Source organism: Mercurialis annua, linkage group LG6 (assembly GCF_937616625.2).
Source record: "Mercurialis annua linkage group LG6, ddMerAnnu1.2, whole genome shotgun sequence".
NCBI lineage: Eukaryota > Viridiplantae > Streptophyta > Magnoliopsida > Malpighiales > Euphorbiaceae > Mercurialis > Mercurialis annua.
This window is the reverse complement of record NC_065575.1, coordinates 4,613,047-4,636,113: the sequence shown is the minus strand read 5'-3', so window position 1 is coordinate 4,636,113 and position 23,067 is coordinate 4,613,047. Positions and strand designations below refer to the sequence as shown.

The following is a 23,067-nucleotide window of genomic DNA, read 5'->3' as shown; positions in this document are numbered from 1 at the left end:
AAAATCATAAATCTTAGTCTGTTTTTTAATTATAATTTTTAATTATAGTCATTTGTTTAAATTAGAGTGGAAAAAGATTCAAATATATCTTTCATATTACATAAAGTTTGAATTTTTTTATAATAAAATACAAATTGGAATAATATAAAACAATATAAAGACATATATGGATATTTTTCGGTCCAATAGAAATTGCTATAATTAAAACTGAAAATTGAAAATATACTAAAATTAAGGATTTTAAAAGGTGGGATCGTAAACAAAAAAGTGGAATATTTTTAGATGAGTAAGCCTATAATAAACAAATGTATATCATATGTTTTAATGTTTGTAGATTTTAGATTCTATTATCATTGTTATAATATGCTTTCGTACATTTTCTTTTTACTCCCTCCGTCCCGTAAAGATAGAAAAAGTACTCATTTTACAAGAATTAAGAAAGTAGTTATTTATAGGTAATTTGTGATAATTTGTCTAAATTACCCTTTGTAATCAATTAGTTATGTACATTTCCCAAAGCCACTCTACTAATTATAGCACTTACAACTCATTTATTTATCTTTTCAAAATATGCATTTAATGTTTTATGATAAGCATGTAGGGGTAGTTTGATAATTTTTGACTTAACTAATTCTACTTTTTCTATTTTTATGGGACAAAAAAAGGTGGTACTTTTTCTATTTTTATGGGACGGAGGGAGTATAATTTTTTTAATTTATAGACGAAAATTCTATAGTAAATTATGAAATATATCTTCGATGAGAAATTGGCAGTAAGTATTTACCGATGGAATTGTCGGCGGAAAAATCATAGTGAAAATAAATACTCATTTACCGGCGGAAAATAAATAAGCATTTATCGAAGAAAATTCCATTGGTATTACCGATGAAAATTCCATATGTATTTACCAACAAAATTACCTTTAATTTTTCCCGAAAAAGATGCCTAAAATTTACAACAGTCTAATAGTTAAGGGCCATTATCATATTTCCCTCATAAATTTTTTTAAAAAATAATCAAAAATATGGGTTCCTCAAAATTTGTGTGCACAATATGTTGAAGAGTGTTTATCCCATACAACCGTTGCGCCACGTCATTATTACATCAAGCCAATGAGCATTTGCGATAGGGAATCTTTTAATTATTACTTATTTTTTTTATCATTCAATTTTCCACATGGCTAACGCACAATTGGTTTGTTGCACGAATGACATGGCGCAACGGTTGTGTGCAATAATTTTTCTATGTTGAAAAGGAAATCTTAATAGTAACAACGAAAACAACGTACAAACAAAAGTTGTCTCTAATTTCCAATGTCCAACAACTTCAAAAAAATCTTGGCGTGCAAGTTCAACTTTCTACTAATAAAATCTCCATTTATTTCATGTATTATAAGTTGCGTACACCATTGGGACCAACAGAGTCACAGAATCACAAGTGCAATGCATGCACAATTCATCTTCAATTCAACTTTTGCATTGAACTCTACAAAGTCAGACCTATTCTGTTATGCACTAAAATCTTGACATTTTCAAGATACCTCCGAAAATGAAAACAATTCGCAGATACTCGATAAGTTTTCGTGCAATATAAAATCCGCTAAACTGGATTTGGGGCGACGATAAATTCTTCGTCATCACAATCTGAAATCCCAGCCGCCCATCCACATTCAAACGTAACATCAAGAAAATAAAGCATCGAAACGAGCACCACACAACACACGAACATCGGAATCGGACCGAAAATCCACAAAAACAATGGGAACGAGAAGTAAAAAGCACGTAACCCTAACGACCAAAAATAGCTCCCCCGATTCACAGACCTCGACACATACTCCGTCGTCAGATGTTCGTGATGCGGCTGTGGAGACATTTTCTTGAACGGAACATTTATAAGAATACTCGCATGGCTATAATACCGAATCGACTGCACATTAAACAAGAACGCAACCAAGAAACAAACCAATATACTAAAAAACTTAATCGATAACCCTAATTCACTGTCGTCGCCGTAAACAAAATTCCATGTCGATCGATTATTTGTTCCGCTCGTCATTAAAACTGCTATAAGCGAGCTGAGCATAATCGCTGTCGACGCTAAAAGAGTCGACGCCATTATGTTGTTACGCATTGTCTGTACTGCTAGAACTCCATTTTTCGATGGATCCTACATGAAATGAATCATTTTAAAAAAAAAACATTAGAGCGGAGTAGAGAAATTAAATAATTTAAATACTGATCTTTTTTTACGAGAACTCAATCCCCAAACCGAAACTTAAGATCACTGCATAGTCAGAATGTGAACTCGCTACTATAGTATACTCCGAGACTTAAACCACTAGACGAAACTCGTACGGGCTAAAAGAATATTAATTACCTCCATCATAGCGCGGACCCAGAAACGGCGATTGATGGTGTTGACGCCGATGACAGTCTTGGAGGGTTTATGAAAAATACGGTGGAGAAGCCATATATGATAAGCGACCATTATGGCTAAACCAAACGGAACCAACGTATAATCAAGAATCTTTTTCTCCATTTTTGAACAAGATTAAGGGTTAGGTGGGATTAAACAAGATCTTGATTATGAATGTTTGTTAGGGAGAGGGAGAGAATCCCGAGTGTAACACGGGTGTTTAGTGAATTGATTTGATTAGTTTTTTTGAGTGTGAAAAAATGGTGAAAGGCTCTTTTTTAGTGAGGCATATAGTTGCATAGATCTGCTTTTATAGAGGTACAAATAAATTTGTCTTGTGAGTTGAAGTCATAAGTGGACTGCTTGGCTTTTATTCACGCATGCAAGTGGGAGTTTAAACCAAATCGAATCGAACCGAATTGAAAATTGTTGGTTCAGTTTTAAATTTTAAAAATGAAAAATTAAAAGGAAATTATCTACATATTTTTATAGTTAAAATATATGTACTACTATAATTTTATCTAAATTTGATTTCATTTTTATTTTTAATATTTTTATTTAAACTTAAAAAGAATTATTCATACATTCTAATTAAATTGAAAATCAAAATTTTAACCGAATCTGGTCAATTTCCTTCAAAAAAGATGACCAATTTTGCACTTTTTACGAACCGAGTCGAAATACACACTGCACACTCATTGCACCACACTACCACCCTCGTCTTTTCATAGATTTTTTTTATTTTTCAAATTTTGGTATATAAATTTGAAAATTTTATGTACAATGTTGTCTGACCAGAATATATCTTATAAAAATCGTGTAATATGATTTATCTGTACAAATCATTAAATGTAAATAGCTAGAAAGTGAGAAAGAACAAACAACAAATAAAATATAGTAGTAGTATTTTTTGATTTTGTAAATTGATATTTCTTTTTTAAAATGAAAAAGATAATGCGAGCACTAATTAGAAACCGAGTTACTAAATAATTTTGGTGCCATCTCTCACCTTCCTTTCATTTTCTATTTTGCTTATATACTTTATTGCTGATTTTGAATGCATTCCATGTGATTTTAGAGTGTTTCCCTTACATTAATTGAATATACAAATTTCTGACAAAGAAAAAGTAAAGTAAATGAGTGCGGTTCTCTTCAATAGAAAGAAAAAAAAGAGTATGATGGTCAAGATTACATTTGGTGTGTGAACTTATTTAATTTTGACAATTTAATATATCAACTAAAATTTATAACAATTATTAGGTGATGAATTCACTAGAAGAATCACAAAACTATGCATTTTTAACAACTTACTCTCCAAGATTCTCCACAAATTTTGCTACTAAAGAGAAGAAATTAAGAAACACCTAGAATTAATTAAGTAGAAACAACACATCCACCACGCGCCATTTGAAGGCTAACAAAAATAAGAGTGTGGAAGTGGAGTGTGTTGTACGTGTGTTGTGTATAAGCAAGTGCAAGAGTGTGTTGTTTCTTTAAGTACAAATAGGCAAAGTTTGTTCAATTAAGTCCTTCCAATTTTCTACATAGTGGTATCAGAGCGGGTGATTAGAGATCCGTTCAAGCAACGATCGAGCAAGCGATCTCAAATAATGCTATATTGAAACACCTCTAATCCACAATCAAAGACTGTACAAAATATTGGTATGAGACCAAACACTCTTGATTAATTAGAGAAATATTAACCAAATCAATGGTAGACATTTCGACTTCGATGAGTACTCCCGAAAAACTTAGTGCTAATAATTATAGTGCATGCAATACTCGGATACAATTTTACTTACTCGTATAGAAAAGGGACGAATATTAATTTAACTTTTCAAAAGAGGTACTCCCCCGTCCCATTTAGAAAGGGACATATCACAGGACTATCAACTTTAATATCTCAATTTTGTATAACTATTTGATTATGTTGCAAACTCTGATTTATATTCTTATATCATCAATAGTTCCTAATTCCAACAATCTTTACTTCAAATGAAACATGTTTCATACTGAGATTTACAGGATTAACATGTCACGCGTCGGAAATTTATATCATGACAATGCAAGATGTTACAAAAGAATTATGTAAAAATATGTGTCACACACTATGAAATCATACAAATGATGTATAAATTATATATCATAGTTTCACTCTTAGTTTTTTCTAATTATAAAATATTTACAATTTTTTTATTTTATATATGAAAAAATTATTATAAATAGCTCAGACGCATCTTAAAAACATATTCGATGCAAATAAAGAATTAATATCTATTTAAAAGATAATGTATATGTTTCTAAGAATTGGCAGAATTCCAATAAAAATAAAATTATACAACAAACAATATTTTAATTTTATAGAGATGTGTTTGAAATAAGTAAATTTTTGCCGTTTTCATGCACTGCTACTAATCACGCTGAAGCGGGACTGATGCTCTTATACATTTACAAAACTGATGGAGGACGCATGTTATTTTTGTTATTTTCTCTTTAAAATGGGAGTATGAGGAGGAAAAATTGCAATGTAATTAGCTAGATGCAACCAACGAACGGAGTATTTGTTTTAAATTCTCAGTTACATGGTATAGCAAAAGTCAGTAGCAAAATGTTCATCAAGGTGCCCCTAAAATGGATGTGTCGTAACGAATCATTACGCCAATGTAGGCCTAACCTAATTAGTTAAGGTGTCGCCAAATACATCTAGAGATCGTGGATTCAAATCCTACTTCCAGAACTAACTTCTAATAAATGAAATTCTAATAGCCGGATGCTATTTATGTTAAAAGAAATAAGGAATTATTACTACCGCCCCCCCTAAATTTATATTAGAAATAGTATTTTCTCCCTGAAGTTCGAAAAACTCATTATCTTCTGCTAATGTTTTGATTCCCTTCAACTAAAAATTCTTTACAATGGAAATTTCAATTATCTAACACCCAAAAGTCGGAGAGAAAACGATAAATTTTCAAACGCATAATTTTGACTTAACCTCGAAACTGATTCTATCCTAAAAGAAAACAACTCAAGCAGCAAATTACAGAGGAAGTACCATGCAATGCATTATGACATTCCTTAATTAAAAAAGATTTAGAATCTAAACAAGCTTATGCATTAGATGAAAGCAAAATACTTGGCTCAATTACTCAATTATATAAAAATACCATCTTATAGAATGCACTTCGTTGCAATTCACAATTGGAGTTCGGAAGGAAGATGAACGATCAATCATGATTACATCTCTATTATACCGAATTAAACTTCTCTCCAGCAACTAACTTGTTTTTGTGAATACACACGCTCAACGACGGATTCCTCGCCTTTCTCTCAGTTCCGGATCCCTAAACACAACATTCAGTCAGGAATGTGATACAAAAACAATTTATTTGAAGATGTATTAGTATCACCATTAATAGTATGTGAAAACAAACCTTTGGATATGATCAAGAATAATGAGTCTTGGTCCGGGAGGGATTCTGACATCTTTTAGAGCACTGAAACATAACAGAATCAAACTCCGTAAGGTTATAGTTAGTACATTATAAAACATTGTATGATTGCCATTTACGGAATAGAAAGGCAAACCAAACTAGACATCTGTGTATGAAAGTACTTGCCTATCAGTCAGCAATGGCAAAGTAGTATCCGTTAACAATCCTTTCCTGAAATTCTTCTCATAATTTTGTAGACCGAGACTGGTTAGCAAGGTTCTTGTTTTGTCGTAAAACGTATCTGCAACAGGTGGTTGAGAGAATTTTTGCCCTAGCTGAAAAACCACATGCACACTCGCTTTCAGAAAAAGTAATATATCACTTAAAATCAAAATAAAAAATATAACAAACCGAGAACCAATTGAAGTTAGGGCTAAATGATTCTACACACCTGATGATAATATTAAGTTTTACTGTTAACCTAATGAAAATGACTGAATCAATTGGAAAAACCGACCGAACCAACTGCTTTGGTTTGGTTTGGAAAACTACATTTTCTTAAAATTTTAGTCTGGTTTATTTTATAAAACAGGGAATATTCTGTTTCGGACGGTTTGAACCAAATGCAAACCCCTAATTCTAGCAGTTGAATACTGACATCTGACAAGTAACATGTATACCTTTCATGTTTTACTGAACAAAGAGATTAGTAAACGTACAAACTACACTGTAGCAAATCTAGATAAGAGAGAGTTTATCTCTTGAAGCTTACCTGGAAAATCCCACCTTGAACTAGTGCAAAAAATAGTCCAGAAGTAACTGCATTTGCAGCCTGATTTGGTCCACCCATTCCACTCACCAACGAAAACATGGCTCCAGAACCAAAAGCTGCTGCCATGCTGCAATTAAGTTGACAATATTCAGCAAAAGAACGACATCTTCAATGAGTAAATAAGCATAAGGAGTATGGATGAATGACTATAAGTTGATACAAATTATAATTATCACAAGTAACAAACAATATACTGATACTCGGAATAATTTATTACACATCCAATGAAAATTGACCTAAACAAGCTACGTTAGAGGTAATTTGGTAGTATTTAAAAAGATACAGCAGATGAACATTTTTTTCCGGTTTTTACAAAATGAAAAGCACTCGTCTAGCAAATTAGAAACTTCATTTCCAATTTTTAATCATAGCATATACTTTCATTTGCATGTGTCATACACACCCTTTAATTTCACATCCGATTTGAAAAAAGTTAATTCCACAAATTCATGTAAATTTCATCTCCAATTCCATTGTTTAGTGTTTGGAACAAATGAAATACCTATCCCAATTGCAAGAATTCAATCACCCGGTTTTAAATATACCTAAAACCAAACAAATTTTTGAACCAAAACCCTCTAAACCATTCTTTCATTTTCTATAGTTGCATAAATCTAAACATGATGATTCATTTATAATAACATTCTACAAATAGATAACCCAAAGGAATTCTATGTTTGCAATTTTTCTATTCCAAATGAAGTGTTCAGTATCCAACCGTTCATCTAGATTTCAAAGAGACTATGAATGCAATCCCAAATAACTGATATGGCATATATTTCACTAATAGGTTATCGCTTCACCTTCTTGCATAATGTACTTAAAAGAAAAATGGGCCAAACAACACAAAAAAGAACACCTAGACTTTAATTTTAAAAAATAGGTCAAATGGAAACTTACAGATACAACATCAATTGATTTGAGTATCCAATAGAACTTATTTTACCCCATTGTTTAAAATTTTAATATTAAAGCCCTCTAAATAATGGCCACATTCGACACCAACAATAAGGACTAATTGCAATTGACAAAAGTTAAACCACAACAATAATTGAAATGAGACAATAGATGTGGCCTTGTATAGTCGCTTACTTTAGATTAATGCTAGCAAGTTGATTAGAAAATAGAAAAGCATAATCTCACTCAAAATCTTTAACTGACCAATGAAATACGACGATGACATATAATAAAAATATTTTCTATGATCTCTTATGCAAAATCTCAACTAACATAAGCAATTATAGAATGCTAACATAAAATGGTTTAACAAGATTCCAATAATAGTTCACTTTTACTTAAGAAAATTAAAGGCGGCACGAAATATAGAACAGGGAGAAAATGAATGAAAATTTGACCTGGATTGGACGTCTTCCTTGCCTCTAATTCTTTTCATAACACAGGATATACCAGCATTAACACCAGTCATAACAGCGAAATTACGAGCTTGTACGAAGGGACCTCCAGACAGAGCCTACAGCCAAACCATGAGCATCAACAAATAATTGCATTTTCTAACTAAACAGCTAAAATTAGAGTTCAAGCAAATCCTCCCCAGTTCACAACAATTTCATTAAAATTACACACAACAGTTCAGTTCAATTAAATTTCTGACATCAAATAAAAACCTAGGAAAAAACTCTAAATTCCAACAAAGCAGTAGAGATGAATAGGATACCTGAGCTTGCTTGAAAGAAGCCATGGCCTGAGGGTTTAAGGCGGCGTCAGGAGGAGGAGTGGGAATAGAAGAGGCGATGTCAGGAGTTAGGGTTCCCATGATGCCGCCAATAGCGGCGCCCTGAATAGAGGCGGTGGCGGAGACGACGGCGGCTTCCACAGGTAAGGACTGTTTGGATAACCATAGTTTGAAACCATTCTCTATCTCCTTAAACTTCACCTGGAATTGGAGTAGTGGGTTTTTTTGCTGCTGCTGCTCCATTTTTATTTTCTTAGTTTACCTAAATTCTTGCTGCTGTGCTATGCTTGCTTATAAGGGATGATGCTGGATAGCTAAAAATGATTATTTTTTGTACTGTTTTTGTCTTTTATTTTGTTTTTAGTTATTTTAACCCTCCTTTTTATCCCTCTATCTACTTTTACTCCTCCAATTAAAGAGTAACTATTACATTCAAAAGTGCCATATGGCCCATATTATTAAAATATTTAGAGAAAAAATCACATTTACCCATACGGTGGCTAATTAATCTCAGATATACAGTTTGACCAAACCAAGTTGATACCATACGGGTTGACCCATCTTTCTTTTATAATTAAGTTTCATAAATTGAAAAATACTGTTTTACAATAACAGAACACATGTTGACAGAACTTTTCCAATTCAAAACTATGAAAACTTTGAGAATGTTATGTGATCAATCTTATTCTATCAAAACTTTCTGGGTGTTTTTTATATTAAGATATTATTTTAGATTTTTAATGATTTGATTTTGATTTTATTGATTTTTGAAGAAAAAATAGCGATTGGGTCTGTGGGTTTGATAGGAAGAAATGGGTGCGGCAGTTATTCAATGTCTTTTCTTAGTTTCAGATGAACGATGTTTATGTTTCTTCAGATCGAACAAAAATAGCGGTGAAAGACGAAGAAAGTTCTACTCCGACTCCATTAGACATGTTTCTGAAAATCAGTCTTAACAAAAAAGGGCTAAGAACACCATTGCCAACACCAAAGTCATTGCCAATCTTCTCGCCGTTATTCACGAGGTTCTTTTTTATTATTTATTATTGTTACAAGTGTCGGAGTTAGTAGCAGTGGCTGAAGAAGAAGCTGTGTCCGGTGAAGTAGAAGAAATGGGTTAAATGGAGTCTGTAAGAAGTGTTTGTGCTGTGAAATCTAATGGTGGTTAATAATAGATGTAAAAATTAAGGAAGAGTTGCATGTATAAATAGGAAAGGTCAAGTTTGGTTGTAAGTTGTTGGTTGGGTGCATTTGTTTAAATAATTTGAAATTAAATTTTAATTTTTTGAATTTAATTTACCATAAAATTTCAATGTGTTTATCGTAGTTTTAATTTTAGCTTATTAAAAAACAAATATTAATTAATTATCGGTCTATTTTTTAATTTACTATAAAATATAGTTAATTTATAATCCGTTTATTAGCAGTTCACTATTCGTTCACTAAAAGATAAATTAATTTACTAACCTTTTACTAACAATTTAATATCGTTTTACTAAAAGATAAAGTTAATTTATTAATATAAAGTATAATTAATTTATTATCCGTTTACTAACATTTTACTATCCGTTTACTAAAAGATAAGGTAATTTACTAACCGTTTATTAACAATTTACTATTGTTTTACTAAAAAATATAGTTAATTTATTATTAATATTAGATTAAAAATGGACTATTAATTTTTTAAAATACTGATAGTAAATCAATAGTGAACCGATAGTAAACTAATAATAATTATTTTTTAGTATAATAATAGTCAACCAATGCCTTTAGTCAACCGTTAGTCAAATAATAGTAAACTGGTAGTCAACCAATAGCAAATTGGTAGTGAACCAATAGTAAACCGGTAGTCAATCGATATTAAACCGGTAGTCAACCAATAGCAAATTGGTAGTGAACCAATAGTAAACCGGTAGTCATTAAACCGGTGGTCAACCAATAGTAAAATAGTAAACCGGTAATCAACCAATAGTAAAATAATAAACCGGTAGTCAACCATAGTAAAATAATAAACCGGTAGTGAACCAATAGTAAACCGGTAGTTAACAAATAGTAAACTGTCAGTCAACCGATAATAAACTGATAGTCAACCAATAGTAAACCAGTAGTGAAACAACAACAAACCGGTATTTGCTATGGATTTTTTAAAAACAAGTTTAACAAGTCGTTGGATTTTCAACTATTTCATGAAATAAAAAAATTACAGAAGCCTTCATTATTTGTACAGAATTGAGTCATATAAATGTTAGTTTTTAATGAATATTTTATAAATTGTAGAATGGGGTGGTTACAACTTCTCTACCACCAAAGCTTAACGCTACTTGTGCTTTTGTTCTCTTTCTTCTTCTTAATTTGGTACAAGATGTTGCTTCCAATACTGCAAAATCACCAAAAATATAAATGTTGGAAGTAGCATTTCAACTATGACTCAAATTGCTCAACTAGGATCTGCAAGAAAACCAAATCAAATTAAATAACCAACTCACAAATTAAACCAAATCAATTGCAACAATTAATTACAATCAACATGAACCCTAATTTACACATCAAGTAAACCACAAAATCAACAATTAATGGTTTGAAAAGTAACAAGTTGTGAGCATAAGAGCAAATGAGAAGTGAGAAACTTAAATTTCTTAGATATTTGCAAAATGTGTGCTGCTATACAATGCTTTATACTGGCCTAGTCATCATGAACACAAGAAAGTATAGTGAGAATCTGTATAATGACAGAAAACCATATGAACATTGCTTATTATAAATTTTACACGATTAAATATAAGAGAATAGAACTAATTGAAGTTATTGCTGCAACATGCTCGATCTAATGATAAAGCCTCTACACAAAATGTTCCTATCATAAATATTTACAAGATTCAATGTTTACGAAATTCAATAATTGATAAGTTACAAATGAAGATTATGGTCTAGTGTCATACTCAAACAACCAAATTTGTCCTTTTCTTGCATTTTCTTGAAGGGCAACCTTGAAACTGAAAACATATTTGATAAAATAATTGTAAAATAATTATTGATTAGTATGTGGAAGTAAAACTTGTGAACTGGGTAAGACTTTTTAAGTACCAAATTACAAAACTTTTTCACAGAGACATTTTAACAAACAGATAAAATGCAACAACTAATTCATGTAGTTATAGAATACGCCAGCTCTTCTTTACAATATTATTTTTTATGGGCACTCTTTAAGATCATGTCTAATGAGATAATCCTAAGAACTACAAAATGATAAAATCCATGTACCAGCTGAACTTCGTTGTCTTTCCGCGCTGGCAGAGATTGGTGGAAAGAGGAGCGCTCATCAAGACACGGAAGATTAAAGACAGGACCATGAAACGCAGAAACTAAAGATCGGCTTTCACTGATCTTGAAACGAGCTTTCTTTTTGGGCAACCACCAGCGAGCCGAGCCGGAAAAGTGAAAACAGATGGCAGAGGAAGAAAATTTAGAAAGATCAGATGAACTGTATTAATAAAGTTAATTAATGGTAATATTGAGAGAAAAAAGTTTAATATTCAAACACATTGAACTTTTACCGTTTTAATGAGGAAGGAATGGCCAGGCCGTATTTTTGGTATTAAAATGGGTATCCAACGTGCTGGGCCTAATTTCCTCAAATATTTAATTATAATTTATCTTCTATCATTAAGTATTCTAACATTACAAACATCTAAATTATTTTAATAATTTATAAAACTGTTACGTTGAATAATTATTTTATTTGGAGATTGTAGAATCACTAATTGGTTAAAAAAATTAAATCAAATTTAATTGATTTAGTTTATCAAACCATATTGGTAATATTAGTTGCTGAACAATAATATTATACTTCAAGAATGATGTTATTTTCTTACTTGTCCATATAATTATAATATATGATATATTAAACCTTAGTTTAGATTTGATTTTTAATATCTTATTTAAAAAAAATTCTATTTCAATTGAACCGAAAACAGATCGAAGCAAACTAAATTGTACTCTTTACTTTAGTTTGATATTTATATAATTCACTTTTTAATATTTTTACTATTAAACAGAACTGAATGATAATCCAAGAAGCAATTTATTTGGCTTAGCTTATTCTATGTTTTCAATATCTAATCAATTCCTTAATTACCAACTTTTGTATGAATTGTCTGAAGGTAGTTCTATCAGATTTTCAAAGTTGCCAATGAGGACTGATTTGCTAGTCAAAGAGCTCAAACTTTAGGGTCTAAACCGGCATAATCGAGTCCAAATAATGCTTGTCAAATTCAACTCATTTATATAACTAACCAGCAGAAGTCAATAATTTTGAACTTAATTATTTCTTTTTGAAGTTGGATCTCATACTCAATAGAATACTCAAACAACTCTACTTTAACTTGACTTAATTTCTAGCATAGCGTTTAAACCATAACGCACTTTCAATCCTGAGTTTGATTGCCAGGATTGTGGCACCATGCCACTTTTTCCAATATTTTAAAATATAACAAAAACAGGTCAAATCTGGCCCAAATTATAGATTAACTCACATGCTATGCTTACCTCTCTTCGGTTATTTCAGTTTTCAGAAAAAGAAACTGAACCAAACCGAATACAGAGGACAAGGAAACCAAATTGGTTATATTGGTTCAGTACAAAATTTTGGTTTAAATCGATTCTTGCACACCCTATGTATTCTCAATGCTCCAGAATCTTGATCTTCTCAAGACAATTTTGCACGTGCATTGTAACATCAGGTGATAGACGGTCTCCAACCACAAGCTTATACTGCTCAAATTTAGCTTCATCACACTTCAATGCAGCTGTTTTGCAGGCCTTTATACTTCCTACAATACAAGCATACCAAAAACAAACGTTAAACATAGTAGTACTCAGAAAAGTGCAGTAGCACCGTTACTGCAATGAAATTCGTAAGTTATTCAATGACTTGATGCATAACATAAATAAACATTTGAAGGCTTTGCTGTTATTGTCGGCAATATCATGCAAGCTGCTTTTTTGCAGTGTGCATATTCAATCTATTTGTCCATATACGACAACGTTGAAACGGAAAACGCTTAAATGAGAAATAGCAAAACAATAGTATTCAACTCATATAGAATCTTTTCCGAAAATGAAAAGAAAAAACCGAAATATAGAACTGGACAACTTTCCATGTCACATAGTATTCAACTCATTTATATAAATTTAGAGATGGAAAGGGATATAAGCAAACTGAGATTAACCGGTAAAAATTAGCTGGTAATGCATATATGTCCCTGAAAGCACATCGCAAGCTAGAACTACATAATCAAAACTTAACAACTTACAGCAGAAAATTTTCAGAAAGTTAAATACTAAATGATAACGGAAATGGCTTTCACAGATAAAATTATCCCTTAAGACCTACCGGTGTCATAGCATACATTTATTGCACTGTGGACACGTAACGGAATAGTCTTAAAATTTCAGAGCTTCATACGCAAACCCTCAAAACTTGAAAAATTAGATTACTTGTATCATACCAGTTACCACTACGAACAACATGTCAACATCAATGACTATGAATACAAAAATCTGAATAGAAACTGATAAAATAGAACAAAACACAAAGGAAAAGGAAAAAATTGACTGGTATTTTCAAGTTAGATTTCGGTGTAAAAGTTTATTTTTCGAGTATTATGATTTTTTTTAAAGAGAGCATAAAATTATGTACTTATGGGGAACTTCAGAATACCATTTCAGTAACCACTTAATCACAGGCACCTCCTTGACTACACGGATGTCCCACTCGATGGAGCTCCTCATATCAAAAACTTAAGCAATTGTCAAACCTATAACTAAAAGTTGAGGCATCAAGGCTAGCTCAAATGTTCTTTGATGTTTCAACTGTAATATTAAGTAAACAAAATATGTGTGACAAAAAAGACAAATATTATAGATGAAAGAGGAAAATTAAAGTGCATATCTGATTTTGCTGTTCCTATACCAAAGATAAAAGTGCGATACAAAAAGCAAAATAATACTGTCATATTAAGCATTCCTAAGAGTACTAGTATTACAGTTCTAATGCACTAATAATCACTTCTCATTATGAAAAAGAACACATTGATATCTGTTAAAAAAATGATAAAACTCTTCAAGCGATGCAATGCAAATCTTCCTATTCACATGCATAAAACATCTCTTGTCATTACAAACCGCTCGCTGCCATTGTGCAAATTGCATAGCAAAATGAATAAGTGCTCCAACAATTAAGTTACCCGAAATAGATGTTTACTTATGCTCTTAATAACCCAATAAAATGTGCATACATATAAATTTAACCTTCAGATATAAGATCTACATACTTACCACTGAGGTCAAGTAAGTTGATTAAAACAGGGCAATTTCCAATACTCCTAATCATGGTAACTGCAGACCAAACTTTTTGGTACTCATCCCTCGAGGCTCGGATGATACATAGCTTCGTAATGGGATTCACATACTTGACTGCAAAGATAATGATAACAAAACGTTAGAGATTCATCCACATTCCGCATAAAAAAACAGCTACTAAACCGACATGACGAAATAACTATACTTTGAAATGATCCAAGCGAAGAAGCTAAACCACACTCCCCATAATTTACCAAAACGCTGTCTTTAACTGCTTTTGCAAGATTATACTGAGTTAATATGATAGGATCATCACTCGCATTAATGTCTCGATTTGGATCCAAGAACACTTCCATTACCATGTACCTGTTTTTAAAACCAACCATTGCTTATCCTTTTACCTGCCAAAGAAAATAAGCAATTCGAATTATATACAATTTGGCATATGCTAGAAACATTAGTAACTTTCGAATTTTAACGTAGAAAATCTTACATGAGTTTTCTAATAACCAAACCAAAAAATCTGCTGCATAACAGAATTTAGGAGTATATTTGTATTGTTCATGGGCCCTAATATTAATTACATTTAATTAAACAGATACAAAAATAATCGAGCCAACTCAACCAATTGATTAAACTAACAAAAACTTAACTGATTAATAATGTACAAGTAGAAAAAATTGATACCTTCTCTGCAGGGTAGGCTCTAGCCCGGGCTGAGATTCAGATGTAGAGGTGTTCCGGCGTGGGAGCTGAAGCTCTATTCGACCGCCGCCGCTTATTTATCTGTAGTTGTGTTTTGCCCGGGCTGCGATGGAGAAGACGATCCAGTTTTTTTTTCTAAGTTTTGAAAAGCCAAACGATGACGTTTTGACCTTTCATCTAATAAAAAAAGACCAAAAGGGCCCTTTATTTGTTTCAATTGACAGAAAAGAACGGGACTGTTAAGAAATTGACAGCAGTCCCAATTTGCTTTTTGTCAACTCGTCTTTTACTTTTACCAAGTCTTTTCACCTAATTTTTTAATATAAATATATTTAATTCTGCATTTTTAAATAAAGTGAAATCTTCTATTGAATATTATTAGTTTAATTTTTTTTCTAATTTTTAAAAAAAATTAAACCACCTCTAATGTTACTATGTTTTTAAAATTTCATTTCTACAAAATAATTGAATCTATATACTTGTACTAATGATAAAGTATTAAATTATGTTTTGTAGGTTATTTAATTGATTTAGGGATGAAAAATTATGTAATCAATTAGATTATAATAAGTAAATATATTTATTATTATGATTATGAAATATTTTGTAGATAATTGATGAATATTTATTTTATAATCAATTTTATGATTTTTTTTTTTGAATAAATGAATCAAGAAAAACTAATCAAAATAAATAAATTTAAGTTATGGATAAATTTCTTTTGAACATACAGAAATGTCAACTCTTAATAAAAAATAATTTTGGATGTAAATTTGGGGAAAAAAGGATGTGTTAAATCCGGGCTGAAAAAAATTATAGATCCGCCAGCGGCCGGTGGGTGTTGCTGCAGTTTATTGTAAAATAAAATTGAGTTTAATCTAATAATTCAAACAAATTAAAAAAATTATATTCAAATAAAAAGTTTAGAAGAAGTGAGAATTTGGGCCTATTTTTGGATCCAAATAACAAAAGGGCCATCTAGTTGGGTTGATAACACATGAAATGAAAGTTTATTATAGTTCCTCCTTGCCTCTGATTCACGGCATTAGAAGAAACACGTGTTAACTGTTTATAAGTGGCTTCAATGCACATACTTCATGAAGTTTTGACTAATTTTTTTTTTTTCAAACCATAAAAATTCATTAAGAAGATTCAAGTACAAAATATGAAAATTATATCACAACCCACATTATAATCTTTTAAAATTGAACAATTAGGAGTTAAGTAACAATTCCAGACAAGCAATAAATAATCAAAAGTGAGAAAAAATCCGTAACTATGTTCCCGCATAAACTTAACAACGATGAAACTGTGTTTCTCGTAGACGGAGTACTTAGATAGTTCTTCTTCTGATTTGCTTTTGAAACCGCTCTATCCGGTTGAGCTTAGCGTTCCGATCTCCATCTTCAATGAATTCTTATCAAAAATAACCCAACAAACCTCCCTGATTTTAGATTTACAATAGGTTAAATGGGGTTTCAAACTCTCCGAATATAGATCTACAAGAACTTTGATAGATCTAAAAACTCTAATTTTTTAAGATCTTCAAAAACTTGTATAGATCTAAAAGACACCCCACATATATTTTAGATTTTAAAGAATCGGATCTCAAATTCGAAAATCCATCAAAAACCTTGATAGATCTAGCACCTACAAACACCAAAAACCTTTAGACTTATTCAAATATGAAAATACAAATCGAAACCCAAAAACTTTATAACCAAAGACTTTATTCAACTAAAAAAAGACATAGTAGATCTATAGTAAATAGTATTATGGGCGGAAAGAAAATGATTTTCCAGCTAATGCCGGAGAAATCATCTTCTTCCACCCTTAAAAAGATGAACAAATGAAGAACTTTTCTTTTAGAGAAGAGAGAGCAAATATTTTAGAGAGAGAGTAAGTAGCTATCCACTTTGTTTTTTTGACTAATATTATGACTTATAGCTAAAATGGTACAAATATTGAACAATAGTCTATTAAATTTTTTGTAGGATCATTTTCTCCCATTAACACTCACCTTTTTCAATTATATATATATAAAAATTAACAAAAAAAAATTATTATTTAACTAACTATTTTATGTTTAAATATTCTTTCTTATGTGACTGCATTCCGTTCATCAATTTTTTTTTAAAAAAAACTGCATAGTTCAACAACTAATTTTTAATGCATCTACTTTTTTATTATCACGTTAGATGGATTAAAGAAGATGGATAAAAAAATAGAGTTATATGACATTACTCGTTTAACAAATAGTACTCCCTCCGTCCCGTTTAAGAAGTCCCATATTCTATTTTGGGATGTCCCATTTAAAAAGTCCCATTACTATTTTTAGAGTACTTTTCCATTGAATACTCCATTTTACCCTTATTTTAGTTATTTTAAAAGAGTTCTATGGAAAATTCCACTATCATTAATAGGGGCAAAACATGAAAAAACATGAAAAGACAAGAATAATTAATGTTTTCTTAATCTGTGTGTAAAGTCAAATGGGACTTCTAAAGTGGGACGGAGGGAGTAGTAAAATTGACCCCAAATATTAAGTCATTAATATAAATAAAAACAAATACTCCCTCCGTCCCACTTTAAAAGTCCCATTTAACTTTACACACAGATTAAGAAAACATTAACTATTCTTGTCTTTTCATGTTTTTTCATGTTTTGCCCCTATTAATGATAGTGGAATTTTCCATAAAACTCTTTTAAGATAACTAAAATAAGGGTAAAATAGGGTATTCAATGGAAAAATATTCTAAAAATAGTAATGAGACTTTTTAAATGGGACATCCCAAAATAGAATATGAGACTTTTTAAACGGGACGGAGGGAGTATATTATATCATTTAATTTTCAAACCGAGTAGAATTATATAAAAACCTTATAAAATGTATTTTTTTTATCATAAAATGTAGATTTAAAGTTTTTATTTTTTTCCTCAAGATAGGGGATAAAACAAACATAATTGTTCTTTTTCCTATGGACAAATAAAATAAAAAGTAGAGCCACGTGGAAGGGACAGAGAATACCGTTAGGCACGTGAGAAAAATTTAAATTTGTTTCCCACATATAATCCACATTTACAGCATTACACAACTTTTCCCATCCAAAACATTTCGAAATTCCCGACTATTCTCTACATCCCAAAAGGGCATAAAGGTAAATTCAAAATTCGTTTTCATTTCTAATTATTTGTTTTTTCCGTTTATTTATTTGTTTGTACGTGCAACGTCAACAACACCCACCCCACTCCACTATCCACATTTATAACATTTCTCTATAAATATCAAACCTTTACCTCTCTCCCCTTTTGCCTTCTTCTTCTTCATTTTCACACTTTTCTTTAGAATTTTAGGCTTCTGGGGAGAGAGTTATTGTTTGGGTTTGGTTAGATAGAGAGTGGGTGGGTGTTCTTTTTTTGGGTTTTTCCGGTTTGGTTTGGTTTGTTCTTGCAGGTCAACCGTAGATTCTTGTTTGGAATTGCTTCTTGATTTTTGAGATCAAGTGAGTTTCTAATCTCTCCTTGTTTTTGGGTGTTTGTTTATGTGCTTATGTTTGGTTTTGGAGATTATTTTTCTTTGTGGCATTTTTACAAACACTTGGGTGTCTTTGGTAGCTCAGATCTGTTTTCTTATTATTTTATATTATCTTGCTAAATCTTGTTAATTGGATTTATTATTGTTAAATACCCATGTGATTTATTGTCTTGTTCTTCTTGAAAGTTGAAATCTTTTTTAGTTTTGTTTTAATTTAAGGTATTATTTCTGCTTATAATTTGGATTTGATTGAGAATTATTTAAGGTCTCTGAGATTATTATTATTGTCAACAAATTCAATGCAATTTCGTTTCTTTTGATTGAATTTTAATTATTGAAATGATGGGTAGAGTAAATATTATGCAGAATCTTTGTGATCAAATCAGCTGATTTTGCAAAGCTAACTGCAAGCAACAATGGAGGTTATAAATGGAAAATCAATGGCATCAGGTCCTGCCAATGTTATTTTCCTATCCACTATTCTCGGCCGAGATGGGCCGATTTCGGTTCACAAATGTGACTGGAAATGTGAGAATGAGCATGTTTGTGGGAATATGTATCGCTGCAAACTGACTGCTCTCACTCACATCTGTGACAAGAACTGTAACCAGAGGATTTTGTATGACAATCATACCTCGCTTTGCCGGGCTAGCGGTCAGATTTTCCCCCTTTCTCCAGCTGAGGAGCAGGCGGTTAGAGGAGTCCGAAGGAAGATAGATGCCGATACTTCACCTGCGGAGAACTGTTCCTTTAAGCGCAGGCGAGATGCAAAGTTTCATCCTTCTCCTTTTGAGAGATCTTTTTCTGCTGTCAGTCCAATCTGCAGCCAAGTTGCGGATGGCATGGATATGAGCTAGATATATATTTATATTGTGAATGAAACAACTATCTTACACGTTCTTTTGCAATGTTCATGCTTTTTCTTTTCGTGGATAAGTGAACTTAATGTGGGCACTCTATTGATGGATCTGATGGGTCCTCTTGTCTGTAGGAACAATATATTCGTATCATGTTTAATGCTATCTAGAAGTTACATTAGCTTAGCTTGACTTTGGTAGGGATATTGAACAGTTTCATTCACTTGTTGTGTTACTTTAACTGAATTTAGTTCGATTCTAGCTTCATTATTCGTTTGTGAACTTTGATGACAACAGGGAGTTTCAGGTCTTGTCTAACACTTGATATTTGCAGTTGTTTGGTTTTGTATAGACATATTCCTCTAGTTAGATATTATTTACAGATTCTTTGTTCTCCATCTTGCTTTCATTTGTTTGCCTTTTTGTGTTAGTTCTTAATGCTGCTTCAGCATTCTTTAATTTGTGGTAGCTCGTTCGAATATAGTACAATATTCCGCACATATGTTTGTGCAAATTAGGGTGGGGATATTTCTATTGTTATCTGGAGACACTGAGCTTTGCTTTTTTGTCCAGTTTTTGCAGGTTGAAGAAGAACAATGTGACCATTTATTGCTTTTGTTTGCTCTTTTTGTTTTTTTCTTTCCTAAAATTAGTGCTATTTTTGCAGGTTAAAGTGTGCAATTCAAGAGGTTTTAGATGTGCTTTTTGCAATGTGAACTAATAATTATCTGTTAATTTTTTCTCGAATAGAAGTTTTCTGTCCTTCTAATGCTTGTAGTTATTTTTTCTCTTGCAGTGGAGAAAGATGCAGCTTTCAGCTGATGAATTGGAAATGGTGATTGCTTGTTTTCCATCAATTTGTTACGTCTGAAGTCTTTAAAGGTTCAGTCCTAAATTTCTAAATGGTCCATGGCCAGCGGTATGCATAATCTTACTAGCTATGCTTATTTTATTAAATTATCTCTAAAGTAAGATATCATGTACATAGTATGTTAAATATGTTCTCTGTTTTGGCAATGACAGATAAAACTCGGACCATAAGATTATTGGGTGATGGATTGCCAAGGCAAAGTAAAGCGTATTATTTCTTATGTATAAACCTAAAGCATATGTGCTATTTTGGGAAGCGCAGACATCACACAGAAATAATATGAGGATGACGTGCAGTCACAGGGACAGTACACTAATCATGGTATCGAGTAGTTATGACTCGCAACTACCTAGGGGCAATATACCTCTTGAATGGGCTTCTTCAAAGCTAGGTATATTGCCACTAAGGTAGTTGCGAGTTGTATCACTCTAAAGATGGAAAAGAATTCGATTCAATTCGAGATGTACACTTCAATTTGAGTCAGATCGCTTACAGTATTTTAAGATGAGGCAGCTTCATAATTGCCAGTGGAAGTACGCCAACAAGATCTTGCAAAAAGGAAAAAAACTATGATGGCAAACTCAAGAAGCTAGAGACGATTCACCAAAAGGAAGTGTATATTTTTAGCCACGGCATTAACTGGACCTGGTCAATCGCATATTAGCGTGTTGCTGTATGATGGCAATATTAGAGTGTTCATTGTATATGATGGCATTTCTGCAGGTTTCTATATTAAACCAGTTTCAGTTTGTAAATATTCAATTTTTTTAGTAATCAATGTTGTATGAAAACTGATTCTGTTGTACATGTAAAATTTAGGCTTAACCCATATAGAGGTCCTTGTACTTTACACTTTTTTTTCCGTAGGTCCTTATACTTTATTTTTGTATTATCTGGTCCTTCTACTTACCTATATTTGATTTTCAGGTCCTTTTTGAGTTTTTTCCAGTCCCTGTACTTACAATTTGTTTTTCCTCCAGTCCTCCTACTTACAATTTTTTTCCCTCCAGTCACACAAAAGGACTGGAAAAAACTCAAAAAGGACCTGAAAATAAAAAATAGGTAAGTAGAAGGACCAAATAATACAAAAATGAAGTATAAGGACCTACGGAAAAAAAAGTGTAAAGTACAAGGACCTCTAGATGGGTTTGGCCAAAAATTTATGTAGAATTTTATCTTACCTTCATCCTCAATAAAAACTTTGCAATAAAAAGTAGAGCTTGTGCATCAATCTCAATTGATAAGTTGCACATTACCAACACAAAGCATAAGCATGTGCAAGGTTGTGAAATAATTAGCAAGATGTGAGTTTATTTCCTCAAAGATACAAATAGATAGGGCCAGGCTCTACGCATAGGCGCCAGCCTAGGGTCTCAAATTTCAAAAACCCCAAATTTAATGGAATCCTTTTAAAAATATATATTATTAAATTTTGTAAAATAAATATATTTATGGGGCGTTTTAGTAGTTATAGCCTATAGCCGTTGTAGTTTTATCGGAATTGATCCAAGTAATTTTAGTTAAGTAAATTTTGAAACAGTGACATGAAATGAGATACTTAAATAAATATATGTAGTATAACTTGCAGGGCATTTAATAGATTTAAAAGAATAATGTTTCTGACTATTTGGCTAAAAGAATACAGGCATCAATAACCTCCTAAACTTCTCACTCTTCTATGATGTCTGAGTAACCGTTTAATCAACCAACTCCTATCATTTTAAACCGCGCACGAAACACCAAATCTCTGGCAACTTTTTTCTTTTGATAATTGGAGAGGGGAAAACGTTTGTGCAAAAAATTGAACTCACGACCTAGCAGTTTGCAGTCTATCACTTATAACTCATTGATAATCTCTTGCAACTTTAAAACAAGGTAGCATCAACGTTTTTGGTCATGCCTACAGGAGGCACTATCCAAGCAGTAACCATTGTCTGATTTTAGAATGTAGAATTATTTGATAATGTAGAATTTTATTTAATTTTTTTATAGATAACTAGTTTCGCATTACATGCTACGCACGTTGCTCATAACGTGACTCGTCAATATATATTAATTAAATTTATTATAATTAATATCAATATATTTTATTTATAATTAATATCAAATTAGTTAGAATTTTTGTTATAAATAAATATAACTTTTATATTTTTATAATTAATTAACATTAATAGCATTTATTTATAGTTTGTTTTAACTATACCAGTGTATTTTATAAACAATTAATATTAAATTGGCTAGAATTTTTTTTAATTAGAGAAGATATTTATGACTATACCGATATATTTACAATTTCTTTATTTCAATAGAATAATACCATTTCGTTTTCTCAAATAGAGCTCTTTTTTATTTAAATAGAACTCTATCT

General features: G+C 31.6%; 4 protein-coding genes across 6 annotated transcripts; 1 reads left to right on the top strand and 3 right to left on the bottom strand.

Annotated features, from left to right (window-relative positions):
• Positions 1–1,355: 1,355 nt before the first annotated feature.
• Positions 1,356–2,741, bottom strand: LOC126688241 (uncharacterized). The gene is made up of 2 exons (XM_050382872.1): positions 2,377–2,741; positions 1,356–2,166 (listed from the first exon to the last, which is right to left on the bottom strand). Exons 1-2 carry the CDS (start codon positions 2,536–2,538, stop codon positions 1,600–1,602), a joined length of 729 nt encoding a protein of 242 aa, XP_050238829.1. The 5' UTR covers positions 2,539–2,741; the 3' UTR covers positions 1,356–1,599.
• A 2,793-nt stretch (positions 2,742–5,534) lies between these two features.
• On the bottom strand, positions 5,535–8,685 carry LOC126688240 (chloroplastic import inner membrane translocase subunit HP30-2). Its single transcript, XM_050382871.2, has 6 exons — positions 8,354–8,685; positions 8,034–8,149; positions 6,619–6,745; positions 6,033–6,181; positions 5,847–5,909; positions 5,535–5,756 (listed from the first exon to the last, which is right to left on the bottom strand). Exons 1-6 carry the CDS (start codon positions 8,612–8,614, stop codon positions 5,717–5,719), a joined length of 756 nt encoding a protein of 251 aa, XP_050238828.1. The 5' UTR covers positions 8,615–8,685; the 3' UTR covers positions 5,535–5,716.
• A 4,091-nt stretch (positions 8,686–12,776) lies between these two features.
• Positions 12,777–15,573, bottom strand: LOC126685965 (probable ribonuclease P/MRP protein subunit POP5). Its single transcript, XM_050379968.2, has 4 exons — positions 15,419–15,573; positions 14,937–15,132; positions 14,708–14,845; positions 12,777–13,200 (listed from the first exon to the last, which is right to left on the bottom strand). The coding sequence occupies exons 2-4, from the start codon at positions 15,115–15,117 to the stop codon at positions 13,052–13,054; spliced, it is 468 nt and encodes a 155-aa protein (XP_050235925.1). The 5' UTR covers positions 15,118–15,132; positions 15,419–15,573; the 3' UTR covers positions 12,777–13,051.
• A 3,104-nt stretch (positions 15,574–18,677) lies between these two features.
• Positions 18,678–21,504, top strand: LOC126686972 (uncharacterized). 3 transcript variants are annotated; one of them, XR_008790948.1, is made up of 4 exons: positions 18,679–18,939; positions 19,338–19,731; positions 20,625–20,747; positions 20,852–21,504. XR_008790948.1 is itself a non-coding variant. In XM_050381301.2 (2 exons), the coding sequence occupies exon 2, from the start codon at positions 19,388–19,390 to the stop codon at positions 19,826–19,828; it is 441 nt and encodes a 146-aa protein (XP_050237258.1). In that variant the 5' UTR covers positions 18,678–18,939; positions 19,322–19,387; the 3' UTR covers positions 19,829–20,009. The 3 variants fall into 3 exon arrangements, 2 of the variants coding, with proteins under 2 accessions (XP_050237258.1, XP_055962165.1); XM_050381301.2 differs by lacking the exons at positions 20,625–20,747; positions 20,852–21,504 and having other exon boundaries at positions 18,678–18,939; positions 19,322–20,009; XM_056106190.1 differs by lacking the exons at positions 20,625–20,747; positions 20,852–21,504 and having other exon boundaries at positions 18,681–18,939; positions 19,338–20,009.
• The last annotated feature ends 1,563 nt before the right edge of the window (positions 21,505–23,067 follow it).

Coding starts and splice junctions, on each gene's coding strand:
- LOC126688241 (XM_050382872.1), bottom strand. CDS start 2,538: ATGGAGAAAAAGATTCTTGATTATACGTTGGTTCCGTTTGGTTTAGCC. Junction 2,167..2,376: donor GGGTCCGCGCTATGATGGAG/GTAATTAATATT, acceptor CATTTCATGTAG/GATCCATCGAAAAATGGAGT.
- LOC126688240 (XM_050382871.2), bottom strand. CDS start 8,614: ATGGAGCAGCAGCAGCAAAAAAACCCACTACTCCAATTCCAGGTGAAG. Junction 8,150..8,353: donor CTTCTTTCAAGCAAGCTCAG/GTATCCTATTCA, acceptor GTTTGGCTGTAG/GCTCTGTCTGGAGGTCCCTT. Junction 6,182..6,618: donor TTCAAGGTGGGATTTTCCAG/GTAAGCTTCAAG, acceptor GTGGTTTTTCAG/CTAGGGCAAAAATTCTCTCA.
- LOC126685965 (XM_050379968.2), bottom strand. CDS start 15,117: ATGGTTGGTTTTAAAAACAGGTACATGGTAATGGAAGTGTTCTTGGAT. Junction 14,846..14,936: donor TTCGCTTGGATCATTTCAAA/GTATAGTTATTT, acceptor TTATCTTTGCAG/TCAAGTATGTGAATCCCATT. Junction 13,201..14,707: donor CAACTTACTTGACCTCAGTG/GTAAGTATGTAG, acceptor CTTGTATTGTAG/GAAGTATAAAGGCCTGCAAA.
- LOC126686972 (XM_050381301.2), top strand. CDS start 19,388: ATGGAGGTTATAAATGGAAAATCAATGGCATCAGGTCCTGCCAATGTT.